The sequence below is a fragment of the Phalacrocorax carbo genome, chromosome 8, assembly GCF_963921805.1.
Source record: "Phalacrocorax carbo chromosome 8, bPhaCar2.1, whole genome shotgun sequence".
Lineage (NCBI taxonomy): Eukaryota > Metazoa > Chordata > Aves > Suliformes > Phalacrocoracidae > Phalacrocorax > Phalacrocorax carbo.
Genome location: NC_087520.1, coordinates 23785774 through 23806908, shown reverse-complemented (window position 1 = coordinate 23806908; position 21135 = coordinate 23785774). Strand labels below are relative to the sequence as shown.

Sequence of the window (21135 nt, the reverse complement as noted above, 5' to 3'; positions counted from 1 at the left end):
AGAGCTGGTGGCAGGCCTGGCCGCGGGTGCATAAGGAGGTCTTTATGAGCTGCCTGTGTTCTGTGCACAGCAGCTGCTTTGTGTGAGGGGCTGGCAGGACACTCACCTAAGAAGGCTTCTGTGTATGGAGGGAAGGGTGTCCTGGGGGCAGCACATCCTTTGCTTGCTGTCCCCAAAGGCCCTCATCACCTTTTCAACCTCCAGCTGCTGGTGGCTCTCCCTGCACAGGGGTTTGGCTGTGCTGGAGGTGGCAGGGGGTGACCAAGGATTGTGGGGAGCTGCACCTCTGTTGTCCTCACTGGCCACCCTCCTTGAGTTGGGAGCAGGGGAATAGCTGGAGTGCTTGATGAACTGCAGAGCTGCCACTTTGCCCATGCAGTCGGCTCCTGTCAGAACAGAGACAAGTCTCCTGGCTGCAAGGAAGCACACCCCCCGGTCGCTGTCCCCTGCTCACCTGGTGCCAGAGAGACCCACTGTGCTTTCCAGGCACCTGCCAAAGGTGGGGGCAAGCCTTGGTTGTGCAGGACATGCAGGGCAGCATGTTCAGACCATCTCCCAGTTCTGCACTGGGGGCTTTTCAGTGTGGTCCCCAGGAACAGTGGTGCTGGCAGGGACATAGACGCTATGTGATCCTGGGTGAGCTTGACGGCTCTACTGGCACCCCGAGCTCTGCAAGGGGACCCTGCTGTGACCACAGTCCCCAGCTCTCCCCAGGAGCCTTGCCCCTGGAGCATGGGGCTGCTCCTACACAGCAGGCATAGAGCAAGGAGGACACCCTTCCTTACAGCAACTATTCTTTTATTAGGGGTTACAAGATACAAGGAGCCAGACCTGCATGTCACATGCCATCAGCTCACTCTGCCATGCCACTCCATGTGCCATGCAGGCAGAGAGGAGGGGGGCTGGCAGAGGCAGGCACCACCAGGCTGATGCCCCCATTGACATCAGGGTTTTCCTTGCAGCCTTTGCGACGGGCACCATTTCTGCTGTGGTGGCTTTGCCCTACCAGCCATGAGCAAGCATTATGGGAGAGGGACGTCTCCAATGGGAAAAGAACTGAGACCACTTAGCTGAACCCATTCCATCACTCGCCAGGAAAGACCCTGGCTTGGCCCCACACCCACCTCCAAAGGGGATCAAAACTCATATGGGGACACAAATACTGTGACCTTGAAGATGTGCTTGCCCAGGAAGACCTTGCTGGATAACTCACTCATCTCCAGCTCCACCTCCAGTGTGGCTGGCCCTACCACAGGGCTGTTGAGCACCAGCTCTCCCATCTGCCGGTCGGAGCGCTGCACAGTGAAGACACCCTGGCCCTGGCCGCCCATGGTGGTGGGTGCTGGTGTCACCCACAAAGCAGGTAGTAGACATCTTGAAGAGGGCATGGGGTACAGTGTGGTTGGCCTGGAGTGGCAGGTAGTGGAAGGAGATGGAGGTGGCAGCCAGGTGGCAGGCTCAGCTCTCCATGGGGCAGGGGGTTCCTCTCGCACTGGCTGACAGGAGAGAAGAGGTACCACCACTCAGTGACATGGTTTGGCTCTCGGGGAGCTGCCTGGATCCTCGCAAACAAGCCTAGCCCAAGCTGCAGGCAGCATATTCAGCCCCACTGCCAGTCCTGTGGCAGAGCAACACAAGACAGCCACAACCAAGTGTGCCCAGCATCAGACCTTTGCCCCGTCCCTGTCTCTGCCAGGCAAACAGCATGCCTTGCTGGGACACAGCTCTGGGTCACACTCTGAGGCTGGGACAGGGGTTACCACAGTCCCAGCTCGAGGCCAGGGATGGATCCAGGCTCAGATGTGCCTCCCGCAGAGGAACTTGTCCGGAGCAGGAATGTTCCTCCACTTGGGTGGCTTGTGCTCAGCCACAAACTGGTTTAGTCTCAAAAGCGGGACCGGGAGGGGTTTGCCTGCTGGATGGCAGCTGACGGCACCATGTGGACATGCAGCAGAAGGGAAACAGTGTTGTTCCCCCAGGCTGGGGCTCTGGGGTCCAGGGTCCTGCATAAAGCCACTGTGTATTGGGGTGCTTCCACCTGCACCCTCAGCCACTGGCATCCCAAGACCATCGGGGAGCATGCTGAGCACACCCAGGTACCTTATGTAGCACTTTGCTACCAGTGCTGGCTGGCACTCTCTCTGCTGCCCCTGGGTGACACAATTTGGTCCCCAGGGCACCACAGGACACATTATCTGGGGAATAGAGCATGATGCAGCCCAAGCCATGCATGGTACTCATGAGGAGGAGGTCTTGATGTAGCTGGTGTTGTGGCACCGTGGGGAGTACTTGGGGCGCATGCAGCAGTGGCCCCCAAAGGTGTTGATGCAGAGGTCACCCTAGATGCAGTTGTGCTGCTTCCCAGCACACTCATTCACCTCTGTGGTAATGACATGGAGTGAGCGGGGCTGTCTCTGCTGCTCCCTGCCGCATCCCTGGTTCCGTGGGATGCTCCCTGCCTTGCACTCACTGGTCTTACCCTCGCAGGCGTTGCAGTCAGCATGGAGCAGGTAGCCAGGGAGGCAGAGGCAGCGGTAGGAGCCAGGGAGGTTGACGCTGTTGTGGAGGCAAAGCTGGGTATGGAGGTTGGATTGGAAGAGCTGGCACTCGTCCATGTCTGGGGAGACAGAGCAGGGTATGGATGGGGCTCCCGTCAATGCAGAGCCTCAGTTTCCCCTGCCTCTGCCATTCTCACCCCTCTTTTACCGTGGCACATGCCACCAGCTTGCATCTGGAAGCTGGCATCACAGCTGCAGCGGTGGGAGCCTGGATGGCCCTCAGCACAGTGGGGCTGGTGGCTGAAGGAGGCATTGCTCAGCGTCACCCAGTCTGCGGGGGAGAGCGGGAGTCATTGCGGGGATGGGAGGCATGGGGAGATGGATGGGGGCTGAGGTCCCAGGCAGCTGCCAGGGAAGAGGGAGATGGGCACAGTGTGGCCAGGTGCTGTCTCCATGAGCATCCTATTCTCTGCAGCCCAAACCCAGGCACCTAGCGGCATAGATGGGGCTCTGGCAGCTGGGGCCTGACCAACCATGGGGGCAGAGGCACATGTAGCTCTGGTTGCCATCCACACAGGTCCCACTGTCGGCACATGGGTTGCTGGAGCAGTCATCAATACCTAGGGAGAAGGAGCTCATAAACACCAGCTGGAGAAGCGTGTCCTCACCCCAGCCTGCTGCCCAGCCTCGGTGCCCATTGCTGCAGCCTCTGGGCAGCTCTCCCTGCAGCCAGGGGAGCAGAGCAATGGAACCCAGTAGCTCGGGGTGATGGGAGGAGCCCCTGGGCAGGGCTGAGCCCATGGCACCCCAACCCTGCTCCACTTCACTTCTGCAGAAGGGCTGGGTGCTGCTCCACATGCGGTTGTGCCAGCAGGTGCATGTCTCTGAGCCCACCAGTCGGAAGCCAGGGTTGCAGATGAAGTGAACGTCATGGCCCACCCACATGCTCTGTCCCAGCATCTGTCCATTCAGGGACACTGCCAGCTGTGGACAAATCTCTGCAGACAGACAAGGGTGAGGACAGACATCATCAAGCTGGAGATAATGCCAGTCCTGGTGAGGAGCTGGGCATCCCTTGCCCAGGCTGCTCGCCGGAAGTCCAGGGTCCAAGCTGGACCACTGGGGACATCACCCCCACAGTGGTGACCCAGCTGGGGTTACCGTTGCATTTGGTGGCCTGTTTCTGGAGGCGGCTCATGGAGGATGGAGAGCTGCTGCTGGAGACCTCATGTGCCCCGCAGGTAGGCAGCCTCCTGTGCTGCCAGCAGCTTCTGCATCTGCTGCACTGTGCTGAGCACCTGCTGCTGGCTTAGGCACTCCTGGGGGGATGCAAGAACATCCCTGTCATCCGCTGGGCTCCCCCAACACCATGCCACAGCCCGAGGATACCCTCCCAAGCAGGCAGCATCTTTGGGGTTGGTTTGGATGCCCTGTCCTGGGCAGAGCTCCTTCCTCTCCATCCCAGTGCAGGGTGTGCCCCTGCCTCACTATCTGCTCCTGGCACTTGGGTGCTGAGGAGCAGCTCATTTGCACCAGGTGGATTTAGCATTGTCTCGCTGCTGCAGGGGAAAAGCCCTATGACCATCCCCTCTGGCCCTAGGCAGTCCTGCAGGTGCCATGGCCATGCCGTACGCCCCATCCCAGTGCTGTGCCAGGGTGCTGCGGTGTGAGAGGTGGGTGCTGAGAACACCTCAGTGGGGAGTCTGCAAGGGGGCTGGAGGGGGACGCACAAGGGTCCTTACCTGGGTGCTGCGGAGGGGCAGCTGCATGATGCCCAAGGCCAGCCAGGCTGGCAGCAGGGTGAGGAGCAATGCGCTGGGGCTGGCTCTGGCTGCACAGGCTGCAGGGACGAGACACCGGCGCTCCGTTTCTGCCCTGCTTGCTTGTAGCTGTGATCCTCTGCTCAACAGGATTTATCCACGGTGTGTGCCCGTGTGTTTGTTGGTTTTTCCCCTGGCTGAGGCTGAGACAGAGGAAAGTTTCCCCTTGGCACTGGTGCAGCCTCTCCCCTTCCCTTCCCTTCCCTTCCCTTCCCTTCCCTTCCCTTCCCTTCCCTTCCCTTCCCTTCCCTTCCCTTCCCTTCCCTTCCCTTCCCTTCCCTTCCCTTCCCTTCCCTTCCCTTCCCTTCCCTTCCCTTCCCTTCCCTTCCCTTCCCTTCCCTTCCCTTCCCTTCCCTTCCCTTCCCTTCCCTTCCCTTCCCTTCCCTTCCCTTCCCTTCCCTTCCCTTCCCTTCCCTTCCCTTCCCTTCCCTTCCCTTCCCTTCCCTTCCCTTCCCTTCCCTTCCCTTCCCTTCCCTTCCCTTCCCTTCCCTTCCCTTCCCTTCCCTTCCCTTCCCTTCCCTTCCCTTCCCTTCCCTCTCCACAAATCAGAGGCTTTGGGGCCTTTCCTGTCACAGGGCCAGCAGATGCCAGGGCCAGGCAGTGGCTGTCACGGCACCGGCAGTGCTGGGCTCCCCACATGGTGAGCCACGGCTCCAGGGCACCCAGGCACGTGGGGGTGCAGGATGAGGCTAATCCCATGCATTTGCTAAGCATGGGAAAGTCTCCCAGGGAAAAGGATGGCTTTGCTGGGGTCGGTGCTGGGGTCTGTCTCTCTGGTGGGGCTGGGGCTACCAAGGAGGGCAGCCCGGCAGTGCTGTGGACTCAGCAGCCTCAGTATGGCTTTGCTGGGGTGAGCTCAACCACAGCTGGACCTTAGAGGGGGACCCCAGGGCTCTGCAGCCTAGAGTTGGGGTGCAGGTCAGAATTAGGTCAGCTTTAATGTTAGGGTCAGGGTTAATCAGCATTAGGATTAGCATTAGGATTAGGGTTGAGGTTAGCTTTAGGGTTAGGGTTGGGGTTAAGTTTAGAGTTGGGGTTAGCATTAGACTCATGGTTAGGGCTAAGCTCAGGTTTCACATTAGGGTTAGGCTTAAAGTTAGTGTTAGGACCAGTGCCAAGGGTTCAGGTCCATATGAATAGGACAGTTTGGATGAGGGTTGGGGTTGGCATTAGCATTAGGGCTGGCATTCAGGCCAGGGTTATGGTTAGGGTTAGGCTCAGGGTGAGGGAACTGAAGGCATTCAGAGCTGGATTTCAGCTGTCATCTGGCTCAGCCCGACATCAGGATGTTCCTGGTCCCTCCCGCCTCTGACCACCCAGAGGAAGGGGCATGATGGTACCTGTTCCTGTCCCTCAGCCACGCCCAGGCATGGGTGTCTGGAGCCCACACATCTGCCCTGTGCCAGGGGAGCACCCCAAGCCCCCCGACATGGGTGCTGCGAGCGCTACGCTGGGGCAGAGCCATTGCGGTTCTACTAAGCCCCCTGAGCCGCGGGGGCTCCAGGACCCCTGCCCTTCACCGAGTGCCTGCTGAGATCTGTCCCGCTCAGCCCAGCATCTCTCCTGCTGCCAGCCCCCCAGCCCTCACATCATCCCACCCCATAACCACACTGCCCAGCTCACCAGAGTGAGTATTTGGCTTTGTGCCTGAGGCAGTGTGTGTTACCTCCCCAGCATGTTTAATTCATGGAGCAGGAGGAAAACTGGCAGCAGGGGCCCCCTTAGCTGTCCCAGCCCCTTGGCATCCAATCTCCCAGTGCCCCAAAGTGGGTGCCACTTGGGACCCCGCTCCTGCCTGCCTTTCCATCCCAACCCTGGCTCAGAAGTGGGGCTGGGGCAGAACACGGGCGGCCAACCCTGCTGTGGGGCATCCCAGTAGGGCTGCAGCCTGGGGCCCCGGGAGTTGTCTGCCGCGTTTGCGCCAGCAAGCAACTGTTTTGACAGAGCTATTACTCACCCGTCAACCTTTTGTTCGAGCTGACCAGTGGTGCCTGTCTGGAGTCCTGAATAGGATCAAATCCTGCAACCAGACACACACAAGCACACACAAGCACGCAGGAGCGCACGGCCGAGCTCGCCCCAACGCCAGGGCTGCTGTGGGGCGGCTCGTCTCTCCCAGATCTGCCCTCTGGAGACGTGGGGGTCTGGTCCTCCCCCAACCCCAGCCACCTGCATGAAGCTCTTGGTGCTGTTGGTTTGCAACCTCCTGGCATGGAGGGTGGGTGAGACGGGGAGGGAAGAAAAAGCTCCGAAGAAGTTGTCTGCACTGGCTCCGGGAGGTAATAGGGAGAGGGGCTGGGGTGGTCTGCTGCCAGCAGCAGGGCTGAGGGACAGCTGGTTTGGGGGTGGTGGGTGCACCCTGAGCCAGTACTGTCCCATGGGGCCAGAGCATGGGGATGGGTGGGTGATGGGCACCTGGAGGTCTCAGTGGATGATGGGGGCTGGGGATGGAATGGGATGGAGCTGGGAGGGGGGACACGTAGCTGATGATGAGATGGAGCTGGGGATGGGATTGGCCTTTGGGGGGGGCATGGGGCTGGTGGGGGGGGGTAGCAATGCATCCAGCATGGTGGGGTCTGGGATCTGGCAGGACAGAGGCGGGGGGGCATCAGCGGGTACATTCCTGGCAGTCTCAGCCCACCCGTGTGAGACGGGGGCTCAGCGGACTGAACCCCCCCCGTCCCTGCCCCTTTTGTGCTCCCAGCCCAAAAGCGCTTTCTTCTTTCCCCTCGAGTCTCCATGGAGACCTGGGTGCCTTCCCCGTATCCCTGGCTGCAGCCGGACCCTTGTGGGGGCCATCAGCCACCCCCACGCTCCCCCTCCAAAGGATCCAGCTGCAGCCAGGGATATGGGGAAGGCACCCGCACCCCACGACCCCCTCGGCCCCATCCCCATCCCCTGCTGTCCCCCCCAGCTCTCAGCATGAAGGAGACATTCCTGGTGCTCTCACTGCACAACAAGCTGAGGAGCAAAGTGCAGCCCCCTGCCGCCAACATGCAGAAGCTGGTGAGCCCCCCTGGGTCCCACCCCGCCTTGGATGTCCCATCCACCTCCCGCCCCATGGCAGGGGAAGGGGGCAGCCCGTGGGTGCCACGTGGTAGCTGGTTAACAAGCTAATGAAGCAGAAGAGCTGGCCTGTGTGTGGGCCCCTGGGGAAGGACATGCCACCGGCACTGCCAGACCCAGCACGCACCAAGGACAGGACAGGTTCCCTGGGGACATCCATGGGGTTCTCCATGGCCTGTGATGGCCCTCAGTGACCCCCGAACACACAGCGGCACACACCAAGGGCAGGGCTGGTCCCCTGGGGTCCCTTGCAGCATCCCTCGTGTTCACTCTGTGACACACCACAATCGTCCCCTGAACAGACGCCCTTGGTGGTCCCAAACATCCCCTGGGTGATTCCCCAGCAATCCCCCATCGGGGCTGTCCCCAGAGACCCTCAGTGGCTCATGGCACCGGCCGCACCCCCACAGGAGTGGAGCGAGGAGCTGGGGCGGCTGGCGGGGGCACGTGCGGCCAGCTGCCTGCAGGGCCCTGCTCCACCGCCGGCCCCGCAGCTGGGCTGGAGTGAGGCCCTGCTGCCAGCAGGTGCCGGCGGCTTCGGGGCCGTGCTGGAGCATTGGTTTGCCGAAGGCCAACGCTACGATTATGGGACAGGGCGCTGCACCAGCAATGCCACCTGCCACCATTACACCCAGGTGGGTGTGGGGAGCACAGGAGGGACATAGAGGAGGGGTTCAAGGGGGGTCTGAAAGCCCAGGGACTGTGGTGACACACGCTGTGTTGCAGCTGGTGTGGGCCACGGCGGGACGGCTGGGCTGCGGCCGTCACCTCTGCGCCGGCAGCCACGGCTCCAGGGAGGCCTTCGCCTGCGCCTACTCCCCAGGGTACGGGGCTGCCGGGGGCGGGCACTGCGCAGGAAGGGGCAGGGCTGAGCGCAGAGGGCGGGGCTTTGGCAAGAGTGGGCGGGGCTGGGAGGTGTGGGTGGGGTGTCCATGGGGCGGGATCTCCACAGGAGTGTGTCCGGGTGGGGGCGTGGGCTGGCCTATGTGGTTGGGTTGAGGGGCGGGCGGGGCTTTACCCTGGCGGTGGGTGGGGACTGGGACTGCGGGCGGGCCTGTGTTTTGGAAGTGGGCGGGGCTGTGAAATGTGAACGGACTGTGATGTGGAAGTGGGTGTGGCTTGTGCGTGGGCGGGGCCTTGCTCCATAGAGGGGCGTGGCTTCGCTGTGTGGGCGGGGCAGTGGCTTCCAGCTGCTTGCGGCAACAGGGGCAACTGGGAGGTGGCGGGGACCCCTGTCCCGCCCTACCAGCAGGGGCCCTGGTGCTCCCTCTGCACCGCCGGCCTCTCCGGCTGCTTCAAGTCCTGGGACCACAGAGGCGGGCTCTGCGGTGAGTCTCCACAGTCCCACCCGGCCCCTGCGGGGGCCCTGGCCACGCCGCAGCCGTCGATGCCCATGCCACCTCTCTGCTGTGCCCAGAGGTGCCCAGGAACCCCTGTCGCATGAGCTGCAGGAACAGCGGGCACCTCGACATGAGCAGCTGTCAGTGCTTCTGTCCCCCTGGCTACACGGGCAGGTACTGCCAAGGTGAGAGGGGCACCCGCACAACCCCTGCCTTCCCTCGCCTCTAGAGATGCATGTGCATGTCCACTGCAGTGCATGCATGCATAGGGTTGGTGCAGTGCATGTGTGTGCACGGCCAACGCAGTGCATGTGTGCACAGTGTAGGTGCAGTGCATGCGCGCGTGCAGCCAGTGCAACATAGGCATGCACAGGGTAGGTGCAGTACATGTGTGTGCGTGGAGTATGTACTGCATGCACATGTAGGGTCAATGTACTGCATGCATATACATGGCTGCTGCAGTGCATGTGTGTGGAGGGTTGGTGCAATTTATGCAGGCGCAGGTCCAGTGCATGTAGGTGCAAGTCCAGTGGAATGCATGCATGGGCATGGCCATGCAGCATTCATGGTCTGCTTGGTGCCTGCATGCACAGTGGTGCAGCACATGCATGCACCAGGTCAGCTCAGTGCATGCATGTGCATGGCCAGTGAAAGCGTGGTCAGCTCAGTGCAGCGCCCCAGTGTGCAGCGCAACCTGCTGAGCCCCCGCCGGCTAACACAGCATCTTGCCTTGCAGTGAGGTGCAGTGGGCAGTGCCTCCACGGGAAGTTCAGGAAGGAGGAGTGCTCCTGCCTCTGCGACGTGGGCTATGGTGGAGCCGAGTGTGGCAGTGAGTCTGCACCCACCTGCACTGCTTCAGGGTGGCAGCAAGGATCTGCAGGCAGGGACCCCTGGAGTGGGGCTAAGGGCCTTCCAGTGGGCCCAGCTCTGCCAGCACAGGGACCCACCCGTACATGCCTGTGTCCTCAGCAAAGATTCAGTTCCCTTTCCACACCTGCGACGTGCAGATAGATGGCAACTGCTTCATGGTGTCCCCTGAGGCTGACACCTACTATGGAGCCAAAATAAAGTGCCAGGTGAGCCCCTGGGATGCTCCAGGCATCCTTTGCAGCTGAAAAATGCCACCTGTGTTCATATTCCGCCTGTGCATCTCCACTGCCTGGCACGGGTCCAGCCCATGTATTTGGGGCTGACTTGCTCCCTTCCCTGCAGGAGAAAGGGGCGATGCTGGCCCAGATTGGAAACCAGAAGGTCCAGGACATCCTGGCTTTCTACCTCAGCCGCTTGGAGACCAGTAACAGGGTGACAGTCACAGATTTTGAGACTGGGAATTTCTGGATTGGTGAGTGATGGCGGCAGGCAGGGCGCAGGGTGGGCAGGGCGCAGGGTGCCCAGGGTGCGGGCGGATGTGCCACCCCACCTCCCACTCCCCCAGGTCTTACCTACAAGACATCCAAGGCTTCCTTCCGCTGGGACGTGGGTGAGCCGTCCTCCTTCACCAGCTTTGCTTTCGGGCAGCCGGACAACCAGGGGTAAGTGCCCGCTGGATCCAGGTGACACCCAACCTCTGCACAGCATCACCACTGTGCCACCATGCTGGCTGGCTTCACCACCCTCCTGCCGGGGCACAGGTTTGGGAATTGCGTGGAGATGCAAGCGTCAGCTGCCTTCAACTGGAACGACCAGCGTTGCAAAACCCGAAACCGGTACATCTGCCAGTTCGGTAAGTGAGCAGCCAGGAGCCCTCCCACACCTTCCTCGGGGTGCTGAGCCCAGGAGTGCCAGCTCCCGGCTCTAGCAGGTCTGTGTCCTGCTGCCAGCCATGCCCAGACCCCTGGGTCCTCCATGGTGCTGGGGACACTGACTCTTTGCATCCCATCGCAGCCCAGGAGCACATCTCCCTGTGGCAGCGGGACCCCTGAGCCAGCAGCCCCGGGCACTGGCCAAGCGCTGGCTGCTGTGCTGAGCCCGTGGCTCAGGAGGCCCCCAGTGCTATGTCAAGCCCAGCCCATGGCTCAGGAGGACCCCAGTGCTGTGCCAAGCCCGGAGCACAGATCAGGAGGATCCCACTGTTGTGCCAAGCCCAGCCCATGGCTCAGGAGGACCCCCCACAGCTCCCCCATGCAGGGGATGGGTGGCTGAGGGGACCCATGGCGCTGGGACCTAGTGAGAAGGGTGCATATTCTACATCAGCATCCCTAAAACAGTGTCCTCCTCTGCCCCTCACCTTCCCCCGTTGCCATCACACCACGACGGCCCCCAGGGCAGGGAGATACCCCTGCAACAGCTGGGTCCGACAGCATCCTCCTCCTAAATTGGCAGCTGGGCTGCATCCAGGCTGTGGTTCCGATGCAACGAGGGGTCAAAGTGGGGCTTCTGGGGGGTGCAGACTTTGGCACAGCTCAGGGTGAAGGCTGGGTTCAGCTTCGAGCCATCGTCCTGACCTGGGTGGGAACGCCCCAGCCTGGCACCATGGTTTCCTCACCATCACCTGGTCCTTCACCATCACCCCATTCCTCACCATCACCCAGTCCTTCACCATCTGCTGGGTGATTAATAAAGACCCTCTCTGCATTGGGAAGAGAGATTTGTCTCCTTTTCCTCCCACAGACCCATCAGACTCTCTCCACCATGGTCTGTGTCCTGCCCACACTGGGCGGTACCTCCGGGCGGTGTCCCTGGAGGAGGTGCTGGGGTTGGAGGCACCAGGACCAGCCTCGCTCCTGGCCGAGCTCGTGGCTCCAGCACCCTGGGGATGTTTTGGAGGGGTGTCATTGGCCAAGAGTTGCTTCTTCCAGCCCCAGGATGGCCCCTGCTATGGCACCCCACGTGCTGGGTGCAAAACTGTACACCCCCCCACCCCCGTGCTGGTGGGTGTTGGGTGCCTCTGGAGGGGACACATTACTGCCGCCCCGAAGCTGGCACCCTGCAGGGACCTCCCCGCCGCAGACCTGGGGAGCCACCTCACTCGGCTGCCCTCCTCTCTTCCCAACAGCCTGCTCCAGCACAGGGCTGGGGTGGAAATTAAACTGTCCCCCAGCCAGGGTGTCATGGGCAGGTTGGTTGTGCCACGGCCTGGGCTCCGTGAAGAGACGGCATGAGCTGTGGTGCTGCCAGCAAGGCTGGGCTCACAGCCTGGGGCGAGCTGGCCAAAGCCGGGGTGCAACCCGGGGTGCCGTCGGGCGGGGGGACGGGGTCCAATGGGTTGGAGGGGACTGGGAGATGGGGGAAGGAGCACAAGGAGGGTGAGGATGAGGATGGTCCGGCACAGCAGCCACGTCCGTACAGCCCAGGGAGAAGGGAGAGCCCAAGGCCCAGCGCTGCCGGCAGGGATGCTGCAATAAAGCAGGGCTGTGTCTGGGGTGGGGTGGGGGGCTACGGGTGTGGCGTGGCGTGCCCCCCCCGCCGTGCCGCGGTGGTGCCGCCCGTGGTCCCCCCTTCCCGGGCGGCGGTGGTAGGGCCCGGTGGCGGCGCGGTCGGGCCGGAGCGGCGGGGCTGCGGGGTCTGCGGGGCTGCCGGGGCCGCCGCGGGGATGACGCTTTTCGGCAGCGGGGACGCGGGCTGGAGATGTGAGTATCGACCCAGATATCTCTGTATGTCCCCCGGGTCCCCCCCCCGGGATCGGCCTTCTTCCCACCCCACACCCCCTCCGATAGATGCTCCGGCACCGGGATGCTCGCCCCGCCCCGGCAGCACTACCTGGGGCAGGGGTGCCCCCCTGTAGCCAACCTTCTGGTCCACGTACGTGTGTGTCCCCCCACCCCGCCCCGTGGCCTCCCACCCCGGGCAGGGCCACCTCCCGGTGCCGGGTTGCGTCCTTTCCCTTTGGACCAGTCCCTCCCGCCGGACAGGCATGTCTTCCCGGTACCGAGCTGCCCCCCACCCCCGTACCAGTCCCTCCCAAGGGCTGGGATGTCCTCCCGGCACGGGGATGCCCCCCATACCACTAGCCCCCCAGGACAGGGATGTCCTCCTGGTGCTGGGATGTCCAATACCATTACCCCCAGGGCAGGGATGTTCTCCCGGTACGGGAATGCCGCCACTGCCATTACAGGGAAGGAGCCCAGGTGCAGGGCCGACAGCCCCAGCTGATGGAGCTCTGCTGGCCTGGGCCCCCTGTCCCAGCAGGATAGTCCCCTCGTGCAAGCGGCCTGTGACAGGATGCCTGGACATGGCTGGGGTCCCTGGTTGGGGCACTGAGGTCTCTGGCCCACCAGCGTGGAGGGGAGCGATTGGCTCTGCCAGGTGGCTGTGATGGGCTGCAGGGAGGGATGTCAATGGTGCATTCCAGCCCTGAGCGGTGAGCTTGGCCCTCCCCAGGGATGCTGGCTGCACCCACAGAAAATGGGTACCAGCGTTACCCACATGCAGGATGAGTGGAGCACCTTCCCTAGCTTGCCCTGAGGTCAGAGCCAGCCTGCAGACTTCGTCACACAAGGTGACAGCCTGGAAAGCAAGCAAGTTGCCAGTTCCCTTCTGCTCGGATCTTGCTCAGATGATCTCTCCTCTGCAGAGATGTGGATGTGGGGCTGGAGGGGACCCATGGTCAGTGTCCATGCTCCTGGGCAGGTCTAGTCCTCTCTGATGAGTCGGTGGGTTCCCAGAGGACTTGGGAAGCTTCAACTCAGGGCTCCCTGGTGCAGTGGCATCCACAATGTCACCCGTGGGACAGCTGGTAATGATTACCATGGCCAAGGGGGAGCATGCAAGAGGGATAGGTCAACATCTCACCCACTGGCTTCTACCCCAGGAGCCAGAGAGGTTTTGGAGCCCCCCAAAATTACAAAATGAAATATTTGAAGATGTTAGTAAAGCTTTCCATCAGTGGCTCTTAAACATATATTGAGAAAATAGATTCAAGACAGCTTCTATATGGACACTGGCTGTGAAATCCTAAAGAAGGGGTGAAGAGCATCACCAGGAAGATGTGATGTGGCATCGCCAAGTTGCGTGTCCGGAGGCATCTCTGCCCCACATCTCGGCATTGCATGTGTCTCGGCAGCCTTTGGGAGCGTGAAGCGGCTGGGTGCAGGACATCCCCAGCACCCATCCGTGGTAGGCAGCACTTGCCAGTGTCCTGCTGGCCTGTGTCTCTCCAAAAAATGGCCACACTGCCTGGCAGGAAGGGTAGTGAAGGCAGATCCACCACAGTGGTGGGAAGTGTCTCTGGGGGTTAATTACTTCCATCATCAGAGGTGCTTTCTGCTGCCCCAATTGGAGCCTGCCTGGCTTTGGATGGGCTCGTGGGGATGGGGCAATGTGTGTGGGGCACCTGTGGGAGGATGCTGCTGGCAGAGCAGTTCCATGTCCCAGCACAACCCTGGACTGCTCCTGTCCATCTCCAAAAGCTTAAATCTAGAGAGAGCTGCTGGCCTTGGGCTCATCCTGTGGATGCTCTGGAGTGGGATGCCTCTAGCCAGGAGAGGAGTGTGGCTGGGACACCCCAGGAAGCTGGTGCTGGAGACGTGTCCATGTGAGGTAGCATGTTGGCATCCCCTTTTCTTCCCAGCGCTCATTCTCCTCCTCTCTCTCCCCTCAGATTTGGACATGGCCAGGGAACCCAAGCCAAGCCGGGCCAGGCTGGGCCAGAAGCGGCAGCATGGCAGCAGCCTGTACCAGTGAGTGCTGGCGCGTGGGACAGGGGCTGCACCAGGGGGGCCAGTTTGGGCAGGGGACTGTCCCACACTTGGCCCCTCTTCCTCCCCCTGCTCTCCATCACTCAGTCCTCGGGCTATTCCAGCTGCCTGCCTGCAGTGGCGGACATGGGTCCGTGCGATGTCCCTGCCCAATCTCAGTGGGGGTCTCAGAGCATCACCTGGCTGCACTGATGGCGGCTGGAGTCCTTGTCAAGTCCTGCCTGGTTGTGTTGCCAGTGGGGTGTGGAGATCCCCCTTCCCCATCCAAAGGTGCCAGGAGAAGAGCAGAGCCCTGTGGCCTCCACACCTTTTATAGATGTTGATGTTGGTTGCAGTTCTGGCCTTTAAATGCTGTTCCTCAGGGGACAGACACCCCTGCAGAGGCACGCAGGGGTGGTGATGGTCCTGGTGATGACAGTAGATGACGGTGATGGAGGCAGAAGAGCAGGTCCCCATCCCTGTGTGCTTTTGTCTCCCTGGCTCTGCAGGTGTGTGGTGAGGAGGGGGGACCGGAGCTGGGCTCTGTCTGTCTTGTTAGAGAGCTTTTTGCAAACGCCCTGATTGAACTAATTGCTTTGCCCGTTGCCATGGTGCCGGAGGGATGCAGCGCTGGCAGGGCAGGGACCGCCAGTCCCCTTGGGCCACTGGAGCGTGGCAGCTGCCGCTTTTGCTCTTCCCAGGGGATGCTCTGAGCAAAAAGCTGAGCCAGGAAAACCTTTGCTGTGGCCCCAGCTGGGTGCCAGACCCCAAGACCAGGTCTTCTGCAGAGCCACTGGTGCTCCCATGGCGGGATGTGGCCTGTCACATCCCTGTTCTCTCGGCAGTGGCTGCAGGCAGCAGCAGCCATCAGAGTTGGCACCTTCCCTATGCCCCATGTGTCGTTTGGGACTCCTCTCTGGCTGCCCATTCCCCTCTTCCCCAAGGCAGGTTGTGACCTTCCTCGCTGGGTGATGGGAGGGAGGTGAGGACGTGAAGGGCTTGCTGTCCCTGTCACAGTGATGGCAACTTGGAAGGCAGAGAGGCTGGACTGAAAGCTCCCAAAATTTCCCCAGGTGCAAAGAACAGGAAACGGCGGGTCCTGGCACCCTGGTGTGCCAGCTACCCTCACAAGGTGCCTGGGGGCTGCACCCTGTGCAGATTATTCTTGACTAATCCCACCCAAAGGCAGGGTTGCAGCAGGGCTGGGCGTGCCTTTGCCCTGTGACAGGCTGCAAGCTGCCTCCTGGGCTGGGCCAGCCCAGATTGCCCATTAGCCCCCACCAGCAACCCTTCAGCCCCCCCCCACCCCCGCCGAGCTCCAGCATCGCTCCCATGGTGACAAGCTCATCTGCAGCAAAACTGGGAGCCCTGGGAGACCTTGTTCTGGTCCCCCATTCCTGGGAGCATGGCTGGGGAAGGCTCCCCGCTCCCAGCAATGCTCTGAGCACAGCTTTGTCTCCCCTCGGGTTAGGTTTAATCCTACGGTCCCTGACTCTGTAAGAGCTGAAGCAGCAAAATGAGCTTCAGCATCTTTCCTCCTCCTCCCCCCCCCCACCCCGCTCCTGGTCCACAGCGCATGATTTATTACCAGCATGTCAGCTGCCCGCATTGGAGGCGATCTGTTGACAGATCGCTTCTTAATTTGGAGCCGAGCGAGCCAGCAGCATGTGCATGGAGCCAGGGACCATGAAATTTAACATCAGGATGCTCTAAATGCAGCTTCCTGAGAGCAGAGGCTGCTGATGCTGCCCTCGGGGCTCTCTCCATCCCCCTCAACACCGTTGCTTGGCTCCAGGACAAGTCCCTGCCAGGGCACAGCCACCTCCTTGAGCTGTGCTGCAGCCCAGGTAGCTTATGTGGTACCCTCCGGGATGCCTCCCATTCCCTGGGGATGGATGCTGGGTGGGTGCCCTGCTATGCCTAGTTGTGGCTGCTCCACGGCATCTGTGGCCCCGCGGAGTGAGTGATTTGTTCTCCTCTCTCCTCCTGCTGCAGCAGTAACTGTGACCTGGACTATGACCTCTACAGGGATGACTTCTCGTACCGGTGAGTGCAGCATCCCAGGAGCAGGGTGGGCTGAGCACACCTGGGTTTGACATGCTGTCTCACCACTGCTGAAGGTGAAAAGTGGGGTGTCCCTGGGCATCTGTCCCTTGGCCTCTGGGAAAGGCTCAGTGGTGTTGCCCTCTTTGAGTGGCATGTATGTTCCAGCTTCCCAGGGACGGGGGCCTCCCAGGGTAGGGGCAGCGTGTGGGCTGGGCACTGACCAGGTTGGGGGTCCTTCACTGTGGAGGGAACCCAAGAAGTGCTCTCCTGGCTGGCAGGGGCTGCTGCTGCACCTCCAGGGCTGTGCTCATGCCACCGTGCTCTTGTGCCCTTGCAGGGTGTACGAGTACCAGAAGATCCCCCCCCTCATTAACCGCATCCCTGTCAAGGCCAGACGAACTCATGTGGGAGCAGGAAGCAAAAGCAGCCCAACCCCCCAGCCTGGGGCAAGGAGCAGCACCAGTTCCACGGCAGGACGGACAAAGTGTAAGTGCGATGGGGCTGGGAGGAAAAGGAGGCTCGGCCCTTGCATCTTGACTCATTAGAGCAGTGCCGGTGCCTGAAGGTCCTGCTCAGTGCTCACCCTGTTGCTACAAGTCCCCAGCTCCAGCAGACACAGCCTGGACTGCGCTGGGCTGGTGGCTGTCCCCTGGATGCATCCCCATTCCCCAAGGATGCCTGGTGGAAAGGATGCCCTGGAGAGGATGCTCCATAGAGGAGGATGCTCTGGAGGTGGCTGTCCAGGACAGCGTGTTTCCCCCAGCTCTGGGCAGGCAGTCTGCAAGGGTGGAATCCTAATGTCTCCTCTCCCTGCAGTGCGGGCCGAAGAGCTGCACTCCATCAAGGGGGAGCTAAGCCAGATCAAGGCGCAGGTGGACAGTCTGCTGGAGAGCCTGGACCGCATGGACCAGCGGAGAGAGCGTCTCGCAGGTGAGGGGATGGGCCATAGACCCTCTGACACCCATGTGTCTGTGCCAGGCAGCCTGTGGGTGCATGCGAACCTGGGCCGTGAGCCAGACGTAAGGGGTCCCCTGCTGCATGCCCAGGTGGGAGCTGGGTACCCTGAGCCCACTGGGTAAATTCCCCACATCCTCCCCCTTCCCCATGCTGGCAGGGCAGAGTCCGGCCCTTTGGCACAAGGGGACCCTGCGAGGACAGGGCTGATGTTTGCACAGGTACCCCAAATTTCTGTCTCTTGCAGGGTCCAAGGAAAGCGAGAAGAACAGGGTAGAGGTGGGAGCAGAGTCACTGTCCCCAGCAGGAGAGGGGTCACGGGAGCCCCAGGGGAAGGAGGGGATGGGAGCTGATGGGCACAGCGACCTGCGCAACATCGACAGCACTGAGGAGAGCACAGACACGGAGGAGACGGTAAGAGGAGGTCCAGATCCTGCACCAGGCTCTCTGCTTTCCTAAAATTCATCCCCACTTGCTGCCTTTGTGGGTCCTGGTGGGGATGCCTGGAGCAGAGGAGATGCTCCATCAGTCTCCCCCAAGCCGTCCTGGCTGCGTGCCAGGGCTACAACTGCCTTCACCTCTGGGATAGCCCGAAGCACTCTGCAGCAAACCCCTGGGCGTGCATTACTGCAGCAGCACAGGCTGCAAAAACCCCCTTGGATTAGAAATACCCTTTATCAAAGCTGCTGCTCCTGCATGCGCATCCCCCAGCTGAGCGCAGGACCCCAGGGGTCCCTGTGCCAGGCAGGGCGCTGGGTTTGACCCAGCCAGGCTCTGGGAACTAACATCAGAGGATGGCCATCCTGTGCGTTTCTGCTTGCAGGTGAAAAACCACATGTCGGACCCTGAGGGGAGCCAGTAGACAGACTGGGATGCCACAGCCTCCTGGCATGGCCAGCCCTTCCCGTCTTGTGTTCGTATTTCTTTTGAGGCTTCCAGCTAGTGCCACGCACGATGCGAGGCACCTGCTCTCGGCATGGCCATCCCCTGCCGCCAGCGCCGGCAGCCCCGCGTCCTGCCCCTGCGAGACGCTGGCCAGCCGTGGCGAGAGAAGTCTTTGTGTTTGAGTGTGCTTGTTTTCTTTTTCCTCTTGTTTTCAGACCTAGGGATAAGCAGATGTGGCTGGGGAGGGAGGGGAGGAGGAAAAAAAAAGGACCATATCCCAGAGGAACATCCCAAATCCTGTCTGCCTTGTGTGCAAGCATCTCCCCACCTGTAGGGTGCTATGGGGTGCAGAGAAGGCAGCCTGGGACTCCCAGCCCCTACGGCACAGGCTGCATCCCAACCTCCCCTGTCCTGCAAGCCCACCCACTGCCTCCATGCTTCAGACCCCCCGGGAATTGGTTCAGCAAGGTTCAGCAGGCATGGGTACAGCCCAGGAAGGCTTTTGGAGCTGCTCAGCCTTCCATCATGATGCTGTGGGAAGGAGGGACCACCCTGAGACAGCTCCAAGAGGCTTTTGTGGCATTTTGGGATGGAGGGATTCTGCTGAGCCCAGCTCCAAAGCCATCTCCAGGGCCAGAAGCAGGGTGATGCAAACCTTAGTCACCCCTGCTCACAAATGGGTTTTCCTTTCTGGTTTACTGTGCGTTATTCTTGGCCATGCATCACATTGTGGTCAGCAGGACTCCCACAGGCAGCTTTGCCAAGGCTCCTCACCTGCGCCCAAGGAAGTTGTGGTCACCCCGCTGTGCTCCCCAGCGCTGCTGGTTTAGTGTCCCTCATTTCTAGGTCATCCTTCTCTCGCTGGTAGGAACTTGTTCTGTATTTCTAATTTGCTCTGGTAAAAGAGTGTATTGTGTTGGAAAGAAAAATAATTTGTATTTCTTTTCTCTGGTTATTCAACTCCAATGCAGTTTTTAACCATCTGAAGTGCACGTGTAATGTTTGTACCCAATTTTGTGTGCTGCCTGACACAGCCCTAGGCTCTGGGGGCTTTCTAGGATGCTGCCTTCCCTGCAACTCAGCCAAGAGGCGGGAGGAGCACAGCTCTGCCCTGTTTCTCAACGGAAACATTAATCACCGCCTTTACCCAGAATATTACCTACCAGCCTGGCATGGTGCAGCTGGACAGGACCAGCTCCCCTCCATTCCCAGGAAGATCCAGACCCCAAGGCAGTGCCTGGCTCATTCCACACCTCTTGAGGCAGGACAGTGGGAGCAGATGGGCAACCCCGATGCCTGGCAGTCAGTCACCACTAGGGCTGGCAGAGGCACCGGCAGAGCCACGCAGGCAGAAGAATTGCCTGGAAAACCTGGTTTATTATAAAGAGAACCCAACAAAACACATCTCTGCCACCCTGAAGCGCTGCCTGGGCACAAGGTCCAAGGGATTCAGTCTGTGCGGTGGCATGGTTTCTGCTGGGTGCTGCCTGGACCCTGCCTGTGTGGATGGTCATGCTGGGCAGCTCGGTGTGAGGGTCACCATCCTGGTGCTGGGGCCACCCGAGGATGGGCTGTGGGGTCCTGCAGCGCAGGCAGCTGCTTGGAGGGAGGTCTCAGGCAGGGTCTGTCAGCTGAAGCAGTAAGGAAGCTGTTCTTGGGGGTGGCTCCAGCAGCGTGTGAGGTCCTGCAGGGCCACTCAGAGGGGTCTCCTGCAACATGGGGGCTCCTCTGGCACACTTGGATGCTCCAGCAGTGTGGGGGCTGCTTTGGGGGCTCTCCAGCAGTGGGGGAAGGCAGGATATAGTGTCCTCGGGCAGGTATCTTGGGCCTCCAGCTGTATGGGCAGCTCTGGGGGGGTCTCCAGCAGCACAAGGGCTGGCTCAAGCAAGCTCCAGGATGTCTCAGGCAGTGTGAGGTGTGGCTCAGGCAGGCTCCAGGGGTCCCCAACAGCACTGAGGTCCGCTTGGATAGGCTCTGGGAAACAACCCCATCCCCAGACAGGGGCACTCAGGGCATCATTGGCGTTCAGGCAGTGGTGGCAGCAGCAGCATCGCGGCGTTGGGCAGCCCGCAGCAGGCTCTGCCGCAGGACGGGGTAGAGACGATGGCAGCCGTCGAGGCCAAGGCGCAGCGCCTGCGCCCAGGCATCAGGAGAGCTGCCCTGCCCGCCACCCAGCACCACCGACACCTGGTTAAGGGCGGGTAGAAGAGCCACGGTGAGTCGAGCAACAGCCCTGCGTTCTTCAGGCTCTCCGGGCTGCAGCATCCAAGGGGCAGTGGGACCGGGGGACCGGCACAGGGCACAACCCACCGCCAGGTCGTACATCTCCACCCCAGCATCGGCCAAGGCCAAGGCTGCAGCGCTGATGGCAGCGGCCAAGGCCGAGCCACCATCCTGCAAGAGCAGGGCGCTGACGGCTAAGCGAGCCCGCGGATACCGGGCCAACCTCACCGCCGGTTCCAGCGCTTCCCGCAACGCCGCCGCCGCTTCCCGCTCGGCCTCCCGCTCCGTCACCGAACCTGGTCGCCACCGAGCCCCGCGTCCGGCGAAGGGGGCCCGGCGGAACTCGCAGAGCAGCCATCCTCCTCCTCCCGCCGGCAGGCCGGGCTCAGCCGCTTCCCGCGGGCCCCAGGCGGCGCACAGCACCTTAGTGCCGCCGCCCAGCTCCACGTAGGCCGAGCCTTCAGCCTGGCTCAGCAGTCCGGCCCGGGCGAAGAGCGGTCGCAAGGCGCAGGGGTCCCGCGGCGCCGCATCCCCCTCCCCGTCCTCTTCCTCCCCAGCTCCCCCGGCCGCTGCCCACACCTCCGGCGGCTGCGACTCCTCCGGGCCCCGCACACGCCGGTGATCCAGCGGCATGCTCGCCGCGGCAGGCAGGAGGAGGAGCCTAGCCCGGCCCGCCCCCGTTAAGCAG

The 21135-nt window shown here is 61.6% G+C and overlaps 3 protein-coding genes across 9 annotated transcripts; 1 reads left to right on the top strand and 2 right to left on the bottom strand.

Moving 5' to 3' along the window:
• Positions 1-1136: 1136 nt before the first annotated feature.
• On the bottom strand, positions 1137-5783 carry LOC104043002 (fibulin-7). The gene is given in 12 exon segments (XM_064458176.1): positions 1137-1338; positions 1340-1479; positions 1481-1492; positions 2238-2380; positions 2480-2617; positions 2707-2829; positions 2987-3118; positions 3326-3496; positions 3660-3696; positions 3698-3817; positions 4241-4338; positions 5768-5783. Coding segments are annotated over 12 exon segments (1332 nt in total).
• A 2836-nt stretch (positions 5784-8619) lies between these two features.
• On the top strand, positions 8620-19207 carry LOC104051575 (C-type lectin domain family 18 member A-like). Of its 7 annotated transcripts, XM_064459167.1 has the most exons (13): positions 8628-8712; positions 8802-8909; positions 9461-9553; positions 9694-9800; positions 9937-10066; positions 10160-10256; positions 10356-10447; positions 14264-14342; positions 16335-16385; positions 16723-16871; positions 17202-17315; positions 17587-17753; positions 18163-19207. In XM_064459167.1, the coding sequence occupies exons 2-13, from the start codon at positions 8825-8827 to the stop codon at positions 18199-18201; spliced, it is 1203 nt and encodes a 400-aa protein (XP_064315237.1). In that variant the 5' UTR covers positions 8628-8712; positions 8802-8824; the 3' UTR covers positions 18202-19207. The 7 variants fall into 7 exon arrangements, with proteins under 7 accessions (XP_064315238.1, XP_064315239.1, XP_064315237.1 ...); XM_064459168.1 differs by having other exon boundaries at positions 8620-8909; positions 16338-16385; XM_064459169.1 differs by lacking the exon at positions 9461-9553 and having other exon boundaries at positions 8620-8909.
• Positions 19208-19581: 374 nt separating this feature from the next.
• Positions 19582-21118, bottom strand: EXOSC6 (exosome component 6). The gene has a single exon (XM_064459174.1). The coding sequence runs from the start codon at positions 21078-21080 to the stop codon at positions 20250-20252; it is 831 nt and encodes a 276-aa protein (XP_064315244.1). The 5' UTR covers positions 21081-21118; the 3' UTR covers positions 19582-20249.
• Positions 21119-21135: the final 17 nt, after the last annotated feature.